At 36.5% G+C, this 15,873-nt stretch overlaps 1 protein-coding gene across 2 annotated transcripts in view; it reads right to left on the reverse strand.

The window, feature by feature from the left end:
- Nucleotides 1-15,873, reverse strand: part of LOC128993901 (1-phosphatidylinositol 4,5-bisphosphate phosphodiesterase gamma-1-like) — an 88,282-nt gene that overhangs the window by 65,480 nt on the left and 6,929 nt on the right. For both annotated transcript variants that reach the window (XM_054417990.1, XM_054417991.1), the window contains exons 2-3: nt 9,530-9,752; nt 8,615-8,764 (exon numbers count right to left, since the gene is read on the reverse strand). In XM_054417990.1, coding sequence (XP_054273965.1) covers nt 8,615-8,764; nt 9,530-9,725 — 346 coding nt within the window. In that variant the 5' untranslated portion in view covers nt 9,726-9,752. The remainder of the gene's footprint in view (nt 1-8,614; nt 8,765-9,529; nt 9,753-15,873) is intronic.

Genomic DNA, 15,873 nt, shown 5'->3' on the forward strand with positions numbered 1-15,873 from the left:
AGGGTAGCTGTCAGGCCCTGGTCACATTGTGCGATTTGAGTAAGGCGTTTGATTGTGTCTCACACCCAGTTTTGCTAAAAAAGTTGGAATTCTATGGCATCAAAGACTTAGAGCTTAAGTTTTTTGAATCGTATCTTAAAAACAGAACACAGTTGGTAGATGTCAATGGTAAACGCTCAATGGTTGTAGAGATCAACCAAGGAGTCCCGCAGGGTTCAATTCTCGGACCAGTTTTATTTTTAATTTTAATGAATGATGTTAGCCAATATGTAAATTGTTTTTCCTGTGTTTATGCTGATGACACTTCCTTGGTTTCATGTCATAGTAACTCAGATGCTCTAATTCATGATGCTCAGATTAACTTTCAGAAGGTTGTTCACTGGTTCACAGTAAATGGTCTCTTTATTAATGAGGATAAAACAAAAAGAATGTTGGTGTCCTTAAACAATGAAATGTGTAATGTTGATTGTTCTGATAGTGTAAAGCTGCTTGGAGTAATTATAGATAGTAAATTAAAGTGGAAAGACCATATAGATTTTGTGTGTAAAAAATTGTCTAGAGTAATTTGTTTGTTGAGTAATTTAAAGAGATTTGTGTCTGTTACATACCTTAGGATGGCATACTTTGCTTATTTTGAGAGTATTTTGAGATATGGTCTTATCATTTGGGGAAACGGTATAGGCATTAATAGAGTTTTAATTAGGCAGAAAAGAATTATTAGAATATTGGCAAATGAATCAAAGTCAGAACACTGCAGACCTTTGTTTTTACAAACTGGTATTTTAACTGTGATAAATCTGTATATATTCGAAGTCATTAGAAATTTAAGAAAAAATATTGATAATTTTAGATTAAGATGTGATGTTCATGAATATAATACTAGATTTAGGGACAAAATAGATATTACTAGATGTAGGTTAGGTAAGGCACAAAAATATCATGATTATTTGGCTGTGATATTATACAATAAATTACCAACTTGCCTAGTCAATTTAGAGTCTGATAAAATGTTTCTAACTAAATTTTACAAATGGCTACAGGAAAATCCCATGTACTCGGTGGATGAATACTTTGAGCGAGAAATTGTGATAGTTTAGGCTTGTTTTGTTATTTTGTTCTGAAATGTTTATTAATTGTTTTGTCTTTAAATTATTTATGATTCATGTTTGTTTAATAGTCCTTAAGCCAATACCACACTGTACCTGACTCGCCATAATTTCTTAATTTCTTATTTTATGTAGCTAACTTATTAGGCCTATTTTTTAAATTGACAAGACCTATTGTATTTTGTATTTACTTAACGGTCAATAAAATGTCTTATTGTCTTATAGTAAAATCCTATGTGTTACTCAGTATGGCCTACCAATACTACAACAATGATCTCGCAGTAAACATGTCTAAAACAACTCAAATAGCTTTTGGCCGTAAATCTAATGAAGTGCCACGACTTCCAGATGTAGAAGTGGAAGATGAAGCTAAGTTTTTGGGCATCACACTCGACAAGAATTTAACCTGGACCCCTCATGTGGACAATATATGTAAAAAATTAAGTTCAAGCATCTATGCTCTTAAACATATAAAAAATGCAACAGATGACATCATAACAAAAGTAGCATACTTTGCACTTTTTGAGTCGCACATGAGGTATGGACTTGTAGCATGGGGTGGAACCTCTGCCACTAACATGCAAAGAGTTCTCACAAAACAAAAAAAGGCAGTCAGAATAACTGCAGGACTCCACAGACTCGACAGCTGCAGGGAAACATTCAGGTCACTCAAAGTACCTACCATTGTAGCACTCTACATACAGGAAGTTGTGTTATTTGCAGTAAGGAATAACAACAAGGCGTGGCGAAATGCACCAACACAACCTGAGAAACACCTTCCACAAAATCGCACGGCACAGTTTGAAAAGAAACCTTCATACGCAGGAATGAAAATCTACAACAGGCTACCTCCAGATCTAAGAAGCAAGACAGAAGATGACCTCAAACCAGCTTTGCATCAATGGCTCATTAATCGACCTTTTTACTCTTTAAAAGAATACTATCAACAGATCTTTGACTAAACAACACCTCAACCACATATTTAGAAAAAATTGTAAATTGACGCTACTACTATTCTTAATGAATGTGTAAATAAAGATTAATTGTCTATTGTCTATTGTCTATATGTATATACTAGCTGATGCTTATTGTAGTTAAATACTCGTGCTTTGCGTTTTCAATGGGAGAGGACACGTTTTAGGAATATTTGGTTTACTATGATTTACTACTGTATACTATAATACATCTTGTTTACCATAGCCATGCTCTACCACTGCACCTAATCAATAGAAAAATGAAAGTTCTCACAGCTTTTTTGTTGCTGCTTGCTTCAAATTAGCTGTTGTCATAAATGTTTAAAGAACTAATGGTGCTGCACCCTGTTGGTAAACCGTATAACCTTTGTAAGGTGCCAAATTTTAAGGGGGGTAAAAACGTACTACGAATAAATGAACACCAGAACTTACCCGATTTTAAACCACAATAGCCTACTCCGAGGCCTATGTGTTGGCCATAGCTTGGGCTATGGGCCAAAGAACGTAGGCCTATTTTTATTCACAGTGAAGTACACAAACACATCCACAACTACATATTTATTCATAATAGCACTTCGTTTCACATAATAAAGTTAAACCGGCCGATTTTACAGATATTTAACGCCGACGACGACATAACCCCAAACTGGTGTTTATTTGTTGATAGACGACAGACGAAACTAGACCAGCTCAACAAGTGAATTCGATCAGCTGTTATCTAGTAGTACTAAAGTTCGCCGCTTGAGCGCGTAAGCCTCAAGCGGGCAGGAACGAAGGATTTTACTCCAAGACAGGATTATTCGTTCGTACGCCGTCTTCGAAGTAACTTCGTCGTTACATTCGCCTGTTATCAACGCTTGCACGATCATCGATAATTTGTTTACCGAAGGTTAGCTATATTAGTTAATCACATTGCTACGATTTACGTTTAAATTTCCTTTTAACATTCGCATTCCCGTTTCCAAATTCGATATTTAATAACTTAAATTTCGCCGACTTGATTCTAGACCCGCCAGTTCCTGCTTGCCAGTGACTAGCGGTGATTATCGTTTGGTTTGGTTTAAACCAATTAGTTTCGAAATTACGATTCCTCCGTTCGCTTAACAAATAATTAACACGACTAAATTATATCTCGTTTTCACCGTTTTAATACCCCGAGACTTGTCGTCTAAGTTCTAAACCCCGTCTTTGGCGGGTGAAAGAATCAAGTCTTGGGAGCAGGCTGATTTAAACAATCAGCCACGAATATTAGAATTGAATTTATTTTAAATCATATCACGCCAAATTATCCGTTCAGTTATATTAATTAGGCCCCGACGACTCTGTAGAAATTGTTTTACCTTACATTCGATATTAGATCGATTACCAACGTCTTTAACTAATTATTTTGCAGTTTAATGCGAGTATTTATATCACATTGGTATAAGATTGGATACTCGTCGGCCCTACAGAGTCATTCTAAAAGTTAGGCAAAATTCTCCAAAACACTTTTACGAAGGCTGGGATGATATAACTCCAACTGAGCGTCTGCAGGATTTCCTGAGCGCTTCTAGAGCTCTGAGCCTTCGATTAAATTTAAATAAATTGATCAGTCAAAGCCGTGACAACTTCGTATCGACCCCTGGATTTTTCTCGGCTCCTTCTGAGCATTCCGGGGAAGAAATTTGAGTGTGGCTGGTTCTAGGGGTAGGCCTAGCCTGACTTGGTGAATACTAGTTTATTCCCCCCCTAGAATTTTGCGTCACATCTCTGGCGCCCGAACAGGGACTGAGCTTCCTCGGTCTCACGTCCTTGTACTGTCGTTTTGTAGTTTTTTGCGTCACATCTCTTGCGCCCGAACATTTGGACTCGAAAACACGGTTTTGGACTTTGAAATTTAAACGAAATTACGAGATAAACGAAATCTACGACGACTTCGACTACTACGACGACCATTACTCGACCCGAACGTTATCGATTAGCCACGTAACGATAGACACGGTGGAAATTCAAACGTTGACGACTACAACTACGACGAAATTCCCGAAATAATGCCTTCGACGATGGAGAGCTTACCGAGATCGCCGATAGACGACCCGCGCGTCGGTTGGATCCACACTTTGAGCAGACAATAATAGCTGAGATGACGAAGTATCAGCTGGGAACTGGGAGTAGCGTCGCCGAGCTTCGCAAACGCTTTTGCGAGTCTTTGAGAAACCCGTTGGGAAGCATCGGTCAGCCGATGAACCCGACGGTGACTTCGATATCGTGGACTACCGCTTATGCGGCCCATGATATCCGAATTTGACCGCAGTTGCTGGAACCTCCTGCCGCGTACCAGGAGACGGCCAGCGTGCGAGATATACTCGGGACTCCCACCGAACATTCTTCACCCGTTCGACGAACCCTCGAAGTGTTGGTAAAGCTGCCAGCCAACATCCCATCGCCCAGGCAAGATATTCCGTCGCGCATCACGTTTTTCGGTCCAACGACGGAACACGATCACCACGTAACGTTCGATAGACGCAATGATTTACCCGACGCCGTACGACCTCCGAGTGGAGCCGTTTGCTCCATTTCATAACGCAATTCACGGGAACCGTCAGCCGCGAACGCGCCCCCCAGAGATGACCGACCCTTCGTCGACGTGGTCATCTCAGGTGAGACGTTCAGCGCCCTCGTCGATACCGGCTCGTCAGTCAGTCTGATTGGAGATCGTACGTCACTTTCGGACGTGCGGCGTCGTACCTGACCAGACTGACGTCAACCAACGAATGGACAACGCAGCGTGTGTTTCGGATCGATACCGAGTAGACGACGATTGCTGGCCAACCTTATTCGCGGGATATCCACGTCCCGGGCCTAAGTGTGGAGGTGGTACTCGGCATTCGGTGTACTGCTGACCTCGCTCTAGTCAGAGTACACACCGTAGTACGAAACCTCCACAACGACGATGTCCCCCCGCCCTTTCCGGTCAACAACATCAAAAAATTAAAATTTTCAAAATTACACGGAAATCAAACACGAAATTTGCAGAATTTCTGGAACGCGAAATACCGCTGTTTGACAACGATTAGGGGTAGTCGGCGTTGACTGAGCAGACGCAGTGGCTCAGGGCAATTGCAACCCCTGTCAAACAGAGGTATCCCAGAAATCCTGTAACGCAATTTATCGTAAAGGACGCTTTCCCGAGGCAACCCGTGGCAAACGAGGGCCACACGGGCCTGGCCACGGTGAGTCACCACACATCGGAGGTGGCCGACGTGCCTCGTGAACGTTCCAACGTACTAATTCGCCGAGACCGGAAAGATGACGCATCGAGGCCAACCGCGACGAACGACGGCCAATCGGGCCTTGTCGTGGTGAGTCACCTCACATCGGAGGTGGCCGACGTGCCTCGTGGACGACGCCCGACACGACGTAGATTCTTCGAAACCGAAGAGCCGATCGAACAACGCAACGAACTCCGACGCACGCCCCGACGGAGCTGGTGATATCCCTCCCGTTGGTTGATATGATACGATACGAACGATTACGACTAAACGACGACTTCTACACGCACCTCTTCTTCGAGACCATTCCGACCCCATCCGAACCCCTACGTTTAAGATCTTTTTTTTCTTTTTTTTGCTGAAGTTGGTAAGGGGTGTAAGGTGCCAAATTTTAAGGGGGGTAAAAACGTACTACGAATAAATGAACACCAGAACTTACCCGATTTTAAACCACAATAGCCTACTCCGAGGCCTATGTGTTGGCCATAGCTTGGGCTATGGGCCAAAGAACGTAGGCCTATTTTTATTCACAGTGAAGTACACAAACACATCCACAACTACATATTTATTCATAATAGCACTTCGTTTCACATAATAAAGTTAAACCGGCCGATTTTACAGATATTTAACGCCGACGACGACATAACCCCAAACTGGTGTTTATTTGTTGATAGACGACAGACGAAACTAGACCAGCTCAACAAGTGAATTCGATCAGCTGTTATCTAGTAGTACTAAAGTTCGCCGCTTGAGCGCGTAAGCCTCAAGCGGGCAGGAACGAAGGATTTTACTCCAAGACAGGATTATTCGTTCGTACGCCGTCTTCGAAGTAACTTCGTCGTTACATTCGCCTGTTATCAACGCTTGCACGATCATCGATAATTTGTTTACCGAAGGTTAGCTATATTAGTTAATCACATTGCTACGATTTACGTTTAAATTTCCTTTTAACATTCGCATTCCCGTTTCCAAATTCGATATTTAATAACTTAAATTTCGCCGACTTGATTCTAGACCCGCCAGTTCCTGCTTGCCAGTGACTAGCGGTGATTATCGTTTGGTTTGGTTTAAACCAATTAGTTTCGAAATTACGATTCCTCCGTTCGCTTAACAAATAATTAACACGACTAAATTATATCTCGTTTTCACCGTTTTAATACCCCGAGACTTGTCGTCTAAGTTCTAAACCCCGTCTTTGGCGGGTGAAAGAATCAAGTCTTGGGAGCAGGCTGATTTAAACAATCAGCCACGAATATTAGAATTGAATTTATTTTAAATCATATCACGCCAAATTATCCGTTCAGTTATATTAATTAGGCCCCGACGACTCTGTAGAAATTGTTTTACCTTACATTCGATATTAGATCGATTACCAACGTCTTTAACTAATTATTTTGCAGTTTAATGCGAGTATTTATATCACATTGGTATAAGATTGGATACTCGTCGGCCCTACAGAGTCATTCTAAAAGTTAGGCAAAATTCTCCAAAACACTTTTACGAAGGCTGGGATGATATAACTCCAACTGAGCGTCTGCAGGATTTCCTGAGCGCTTCTAGAGCTCTGAGCCTTCGATTAAATTTAAATAAATTGATCAGTCAAAGCCGTGACAACTTCGTATCGACCCCTGGATTTTTCTCGGCTCCTTCTGAGCATTCCGGGGAAGAAATTTGAGTGTGGCTGGTTCTAGGGGTAGGCCTAGCCTGACTTGGTGAATACTAGTTTATTCCCCCCCTAGAATTTTGCGTCACACCTTTTAATGCTATTAAATATCATGGAAACAAATTGTGTAGTTGAAACAGCTGGTAAAATTATTTAATTCCTTTTAAATATGAATACTCATAAGGTTAACATGGGAAACTCTAGAGCCGCTGCGGCGGAGCCCGAAAGGATTTTTGAGGTAAGAATATGTCTATATGTTAATCGGGAATGTGAGCTATCATCATACCAAATTTCAACGCAATCCGACCATTAGTATATGCGTGATTGAACTTCAAACAAACAAATAAACAAACAAACACACAAACTAATAAACAAACACACAAACTAATAAACAAACAAACACACAAACTTTCACATTTATAATATTAGTATGATATGATTTCAAACATCAATCTTCATAGTAGGGATGAGCATCGATAGTTTTCGTAACATAGATGTTTTTCTATCAATTTTCAATGTTTTTACATCAATGGTAGGTTACCGACATTTTTGTAACATCAAGTTCTTGCCGTACATCAATATTTTGGCCCAAGCATTGAAAATTCAATGTTTTAGCGAATTTCCCATATAGGGAATAAGCTATTACCGTAGTACTCATGGTAAGACTTGGACCCGGGACCGATTTACTTTTTCGTTTTGAGGTCCCTAGAGGCCAAAAACACCATCCGTTCAAATTCATAAAACTGTTGTAGTTTGCTTGTTTATGAACATATTTTGATCGAATTTGGGAAATAGGCCTACTTTCATTTCATACTAAACTATTAACATTTTACAAAAATAAAACACTTTTACCCTCCCCGTTGTAGCAAACCTAAGTAGGCTACTCGTTAAACTAATTCTATTTAAATTGGAAATAAATGTGATATTTTTATGGAGGCATTTTAGTGTAAATCCAATCAGGTTTTAATGGAAATTCGCTTAGTCTGCAGGTTTGCTGCGGCGGGGGTATTTCATAAATGAATTGTATTAGTTTTGTTGAAAATTTAAATGTTTGTCTTAAGAAAAAAATTGAATTTTTGTATTTATTTAATTAAAAAACTGATGAAATATTGAATCCAAAACATCGCTGGACTACACTTAAACAAGTGTAGAGTGAGTGAGATAACTATCTACATTTTTGAAATGCTTGTTTTATTAACAGCTACCTAAAATCAATTTATTTATAATAAATTTCTGTGGCAGCACTCCTGCTCTTCAGTATAATAAATTAGTACCGATATTTTGTATTGGAAGTGTAAAAGAGAAACTGCCAATCTAGAACGTCTCTAGCAGCCTACTAAACAACGCAAGGGAGTGTGTTTAATTAATGCTAGTATAGTATGCTAATAGGTTAATTAGCTGAGACAGCACAGAGAACAAATGATAAACTGAAAAAAATCAATGTTAATCGATGTTTTAGCCTCGAAAACATTAATGTTTTTGCGACGATGTTGTCAGTACATCAATGGTCAACCTGATGATTTGCCCGAAAGTGAACAGTAGAATAGGCCTATAGCGATAGGCCTAAATCTTTATAACGGATAATCATTTCCACAGACAGTATTTAATTGAGTTACTTACCAGCTATGGACAAAGACTTAAGCTTGAATTCCGACCCATAGAAGACAATGAAACAGCGAAGACTCTCAATACGCTTAGCCTCCTCCGGCCATCTTTCAAAGTCTTTGTAGATCTTACCAGCCCGGATCTCGTGCACCTCCCTCATTTCAACTGTAACCAATGTAGAAACTTTGATAGATTCATAAAAAGCTCTAAAAGTTAACTTTAACAAACAGTACACTTTTTTTGTTCATATATTTTTATTTTATAAATAAAGACCTAAACACTGATTTCTATTTGATTATTCTTTCAAAACTAGTCGCCTAAGACTAAACTAGGATTGATGACTTAGGATATGTAAACCTTTAAGTTTTGTTATATTTAATAAATAAAGAAAATGTTAATTAAATACATCCTTCATGTAAAATAATGCATTATTTAGCACTAACGTGCCCTGCTTATTTAACAGCTGTGAGCATGTTAATAAATTAACCAGCAGGCAAAAAAAGTGGGAAAAGATAAAGTAAGGACGAGAGAGAGTCTACAGTAGCCTAATGAAGGACAAAGGTGAAGATATTATTATTATTATTATTTCCAATACAAAACATAATTTTTGAAATCATAACCTACAGTACACTTCTTAGTGAGAGTAAATCACATAATTTCACCAGCATGTGGGGTATCTTCGAAAAAATAGAGTGATAAATTATTATACCAAGAGAACAAAGGCAAAAGAAGTTGGTAGGTGTGATTTAAGTTTTTGAATCTAGGAAAACCTTAGGCCTGAGAATTACAACATATTATAAACAAAGGTTGCTAGACATGTCATCCTGTTCAACTTGACCTAATAGCTAAATTTGTACTAGGCCGATTTAAGTAGGTGATTTAAAAAAAATACTCTTATCTATTAGAGAAACATTTGTCCCAAAAGTTTACCTGCTCCTTCTATAGTTCTAGTGGCTGCAGTCCTTGCCCATACAATTTGTCTAGTTTCTCTTCTAATCATCAATGTCTTCTTCTCGGGTCTTTTTCTTGGATAAAACCTTGTCACTATTGTTCCTCTCTCTAGCTGGCTGATGATTTGTTCCATTTCTGGCATGAAACTCACCATCATTCCATTCATCATTGCCATCTTGATCAACAGTTTGCGTAGATGTTACTGTAATGAGATATTTATTTTACAAAACTGCAATTTACGTACAAGAATCTCTTCAAAGGGTAACTGTTGTCCCCATACTAAATAGTCCTACCCACAATTTATACTCTATAATTTTGTTTTAGTGGTATTGATCGTTGATCTAAAAAGAAATCTATTGTGCATTTAAATTAAAGGTTGGTGCCTTAGGTTGTTGCAGGTATAACTTAGCACTAAGTGTTATGTTAAAATCTACATAAATGAAACTCCAAATTAAGCTTTATTAATGAGTAAGATTTACAATGTTTGTCATATTGACAATGTCGCTAAGTTTAATTAGGCTACATTTGAAATAGTATTATAAGGGCTGTTTAGAAGGTCTTCTTTGTTCTTCTGCATGCTAAGTGAGCTGTTAGTTAAAATAAAGTATTTTACATTTTTCATGTTTATTTTTAAAGCTAGGACCCCCAGCTTTTTTAGGTCCAAGGGGAGATTTTTGTATATTTTGGGCCGAAGTAGGCCGATATGACACCTACAGTAGGCTAGGCTATCTTATTAAAATCTTTATCTTTATAAAAAGAAAAAAATATTATACTAAGGTTTGGAAAAGTATCTTACAACAAAGGATTAAAAGTTTGAAAATATTTTTACTAGTTTACCTAACCCGCCATGTTAAACTTCCCTATCCCAAGCGTGATGTATACAACTTCTTTACTTCTCGAGTGACGTAAAGTTGAAAAAAACTCACTCGGCGAGGTAATGAAACCCATTTAAATAACATTGAGTGCTTAACTTAAAAAATATACCTCTAAGGAGCGTTAACAACGTTCAACGCTAGAAATCAGCCGTGCGATTGAATGTTATTGTTATGCTTTAAAGTATTTTCATAACCTAGCTTTTGTTTGTAAATGAACGTTACTGTTAGAAGATGAGTGAAATGGATAATGAAAAATAATTTACGTAACCCTATGTATTTAGTCGGGTCAGGTAAAATCTTGTACGTTACACGTTACGCAAGAGCGTGTTTACATCACTTAGGTGAATTATGCAACTCGCTTCCACTCGTTGCACAACATTCACCTGTGTGATGTAAAAACGCTCTTACTACACTTGTAATGTAAATAGCTATTATTACTATATTTGATCAATATACATCAACGCAACATTGTGCTCATTTTAAGTTGAAGAATAATGATGGATGAGTCTTGTTTGGAATGGGTTGGAACTAAAGCTGAGTTGCTGAGATTATCTAGTTCTCTTAGCCAGAACCAATTATTAAAGTCATCATCGACAAGCAACTGACTTTGGTCAGGATCGAACTGGCAATCTAATGAGTAGCTCAATCTACATTCACAGCTACCTCGAAGCTGTTAGAGGCTGTAAATAACTTTTATATTAACACGTTGTTATGCCCGTTCTTCACACTTGAGCAATAATAGTCATGAGAATAATGTGGGTCTCTAAATCTACTCTAAAAAACAGTTAGCCTACACACTTACTGTTGATTATATACAGGCATATCTTGATCGTACTTATTGCTTATTTTAATTAAAATATATTAGGTAGGTATTTAAATTTTAACTGTGGGGCAGAATCAAAACTAATAACTTTATCAAAGGCTAATGAAGGCTATACAAATAATCAAACGATTTTTTAACTCATTGAAAAGTAAACAAACTTTAGAAAGGTAACATATCTAACAGCTGATGCATCTTCAATATTTTAAAAGTGATAAGTAATAACTTAAGAGCCCTTTAAGCTTAACTAAATAAATGTGAAAGTTTGTTTGTATTAAATCATTAAAAATATATAGGATTTAAAATCTATATCTATAAAAGAGGAACTATGTATGTGTGTGTGTGTGTATGTATACGATATGGACTCCGAAACCGCTCGACAGATTGTAATGAAACTTTCAGGCATTATTAAGCATCTTTCAAGGATGGTTCGAGTGAAGTTTGGTGCAGATCTGTCAAAAGGGCTCTGCCCCAGAGGGTTTTAAGTGGGCCAATGTCAGACTTTTTGATCTACAATGTTTACAAATAAATATAATTTAAAAGCAGATGTTTACTTTTACCAACTGTTTTGTAGGTTCGAATAATTACAACATTCTGTATTAGCATTAGTCATGATTTGAAATAGTGCCACAGTGTTTCTACAGAGTGCAGCACAGAAAACTATTTTACTTTTGAATAAGTCCAAATGTATTAAACCCCAATCGCAGCACACCTGTGCACTTAACAACGTTTAAATTCTCCAATGTTAAATATTAAAACATAAAGAACTTTATCAAAGTATTATAAACAATAAATGGGATGACTTTTTAAAATTTATGACAACAGCTAATTTGCAATCAAAAGGTGAGTGAGCGTAGCGAACGAACATCAACCTGGAGGCGAGTTAGCGTAGCGAACGAGCTAACCTGAAAACAAGTGAGTGCAGCGAACGAGCTCCAACCTAAAGGTGAGTGAGCGTAGCGAACGAACTTCAACCGGGACGTGATTGAGCCATGCGAATACTTATGAAGTTAAACGGGGCAAAGACCGTGGGTACAGCTAGTATAATATAGTTGTTAGTGGATGTGGTTGCACTTTAGTTTACGTCCTACATTTTACTATTATACATTATACAATAACTACCAGAACAGCTGATTATAAAATGAAACTGCTCTAAACTTAACAATACCCCCGCCGCAGCAAACCTGCAGACTAAGCGAATTTCCACTAGCCTGATAGGATTTCACATTAAAATGCCTCCTTAAAAATATTATATTTATTCCCTATTTAAATAGAATTAGTTTAACGAGTACTAAGGTTTGCTGCAACAGGGAGGGTAAAAATGTGTTTTTTTATAGTAGTTTAGTAAGAAATGAATGTATTTTCCAAATTTGATCAAAATATGTTCATAAACAAGTAAATCAAATCAAAATATCTTTATTCGTACAAGACAAGTACATGTTAGTACATCTGAATAGTGTCAACTTAGCTATTTAAATTAACATTTGCTTAATTATTCATACTAGTGAACCTGTGCGGCTCAATGCCCCGCAAAATAACATAGGAATTTAGAAAACAAACTCATCGTGTTATATATTGAGTCGACTTCGAAAATTAAATACAGTAATAATAAAGCCTTAGAAGCGAAGCAGTCCAGCCATTTTCTGGCTGTATGTGTATTATATTTAGTAAATTAATAAGTGTTCAAGTTCAAGTATGTTATAGGCAGCGAGCAAGGTTATAGGGTAAACTTAGTTATTTTTTAAAGATTTTAAAAATACATTAACAAAACATTTTATTATATCCAACCAATAGGCCTGTGTAGCCTATTTTGAGGGTCATAAAAATGCTTGAAGAAAACACGCTTTTAAAAATAAACTTTAAAAAACAACATTTTTTTCACAAAAGCACTTCCATGAATACTACGATTTTAGTCTTAAAGTTACCTTCAGGAAGATTACCCTGGTCAGAGTTACTGTAACGAATATGCGTATCCTATTAAAAGATGTAGCCTTACTTAAAACAACATATAAGTTAATATAGTTGCTCATGACTGAAATTGGTCTGGGTAGAACCATGCTGCTCTTTAATTATACAGTGCTTGTGCTGCAAATGCCAAAGATAAGAGAAATTAGCATCTTTCCATTTTAAAAGGTAAGTTTTTTTTAGATGGGCACATTTTTATCCTCAAAATCCAAATATGTCCCCACTCACTTGTTCCAGTTAAGACTTCACATTCTATTATGCTGTTAATTGTTCTGATCACATGAAGCCTTGTACCATTTATGAGGTCCTTTTTGATGTATTAATATTCCTCATCAATAAAACCACTGCCCCCTTTTATTATTATTCTAATCTGTGTCTTGGCAATCCACTGACCTCTATATTAAAAAAAACTCAGTTGGATTTTCTAGAGGGGTGTCTCCGCCTTCGTCTGTTTTCGAGGACCCACTCTTCTTCCCCTTGGCATACTGACAATTAACTTGTCAAGTTCATGTAGTAATTCATTAATACTGTTGGTTTATAAAGAAAATTAGATAAAAGTTACTTGGCTTGGTGCTTTCATAACTGCAAACTCAAAATACACCCACAAGTAAAAAAGAATCAAGTTATTGGTTAAAAAAAAAACTATTTTTGTGTAATATCACTATTCATATGAAGTAGATGATTTGTTTAATTTGTCAATCAGCTGTTTAGTTTTAAATGAATTGATAATGTCAAAGATTTGTGATTTTTAATACATAAATTATAATAGTAAAGTTTTCTAAATCATGGTATCTCAACTAAATTTTACTATTCCCAGCATTAAAATAAGGTAGTAAGGTCCATTATGGGTAAACTTTAAGGTACACAATCCTTGATTGAAATGTAGTATACATTAAGAGTCATAATACAAAGCAATTATTATGTAGTAGACTTTGACTATTTTCAAGTAACAAACATATGTTTCTGTAAATAAAAATTATCTCCCATGTTATCCTTATGGAGAAATACGAAACTTTAAAGGGCCCTAGGGCCTCACTCTCTAATTATTTCCCTAAAAAGAAAGTTTCCTGCACAACTTCACGTTAAGCTCTTTACAATGACACCAAAAACATGTCAATCGGTTCAGTAGTTTCGGAGGAGTAATTGTCACAAAAAACCTGCTTGCGTATTAAATAAGTACGAGAGCACGCCCCGTGGTCGAAAAATCGACCAAAAGTATGTTTTGTGCAAACTTCTCTATATTTTCACCCCACACTGTAAATAAAACATGTGATTGGAATGTCTTCCATTTGTTTTGATTTTCTGTTTATATTTTGTTGTTATTTCGTCATCACCATAGCAACCCATAAGACCAATGTTAATTTTTTAAAATTTCAAATTAATTTTTTTGTACTTATTTTTGAGCCTATTTTAATTTATAAAGGGATTCTGCACACCTACAGGAAAATAGCTTTCTAACGGTATGCGTAGATTTTCCCTACGATACACACGAGCTGAGAAAAAAGGTTTTAAAGAAACATGCTTGCCTATTAATATATAGACGAGAGCACGCCCCGTGGTCGAAAAATCGACCAAAAGTATGTTTTGTGCAAACTTCTCTATTTTCACCCCACACTAAAATAAAACATGTGATTGGAATGTCTTCCATTTGTTTTGATTTTCTGTTTATATTTTGTTGTTATTTCGTCATCACCATAGCAACCCATAAAACCCATGTTAATTTTTTAAAATTTCAAATTCATTTTTTGTGCTTATTTTTGTGCCTATTTTAGTTTATAAAGGGATTCTGCACACCTACAGGAAAATAGCTTTCTAACGGTATGCGTAGATTTTCCGTACGATACACACGAGCTGAGAAAAAAGGTTTTAAAGAAACATGCTTGCCTATTAATATATAGATAGATAGATAGATAGATACTCTTCTATGGAATATAATACTTTGCAAACCAAGTAAGTTTTTAGTTTTAGTTTAAATTTGGAACTGTTTATTTGACACTTTAATTCTTTTGGCAATTTTCTGAAATAACTTGCTCCTTTGTAAGATGGCTTCTTTGTGTAAAATTCAAGTCTATGGTGAGTGGGTATGATTTCATTCTTTTTTCGCGTGTTGTAATGGTGTGTTTCTTGTTCTAAAATTGTATCCTTCTTATTGTTTAAAAATATCATAATAGTGTCTAAAATAAACTGACCATAAACTGTTAATATGTTTAGCATTTTAAAATGTTCCCTGCATGATGTACCTGGATGTAGGTTTTTTATTATTCTAATCGCTTTCTTTTGTTCTTTAAGTATTTTATCTAGATTTTCTAATTTAGATGAGCCATACAGACAAATTCAAAATGAAATGTGTGAATGAATGTATGAATGGCAAATAATTTTAAGAGTGGATTCACTGCACATCCCTGCCATTCTTCTTAGTGCGTACATGCCAGAATTGATTTTAGCTAAAATGTTGTCTACATGCTTATTCCAATCCAAGTTATTATCTATTGTTAGACCAAGAAATTTTGTACTTGTGACAAGCTCAATGGCTGTTTTAAATGAAATGTAGTTAGTTTTCACAATATTTAAGTGGAGGTTGTGATTTTCAAAAAAAGTAATCATATTTCCTATTTCAGTGAATGATAAAATTTCTACCTGTTCTAAATTATTACCAGATACTT

The sequence above is a fragment of the Macrosteles quadrilineatus genome, unplaced genomic scaffold (assembly GCF_028750875.1).
Source record: "Macrosteles quadrilineatus isolate MER2022 unplaced genomic scaffold, UCM_ALF_1.0 Scaffold_5__1_contigs__length_97177068, whole genome shotgun sequence".
Lineage (NCBI taxonomy): Eukaryota > Metazoa > Arthropoda > Insecta > Hemiptera > Cicadellidae > Macrosteles > Macrosteles quadrilineatus.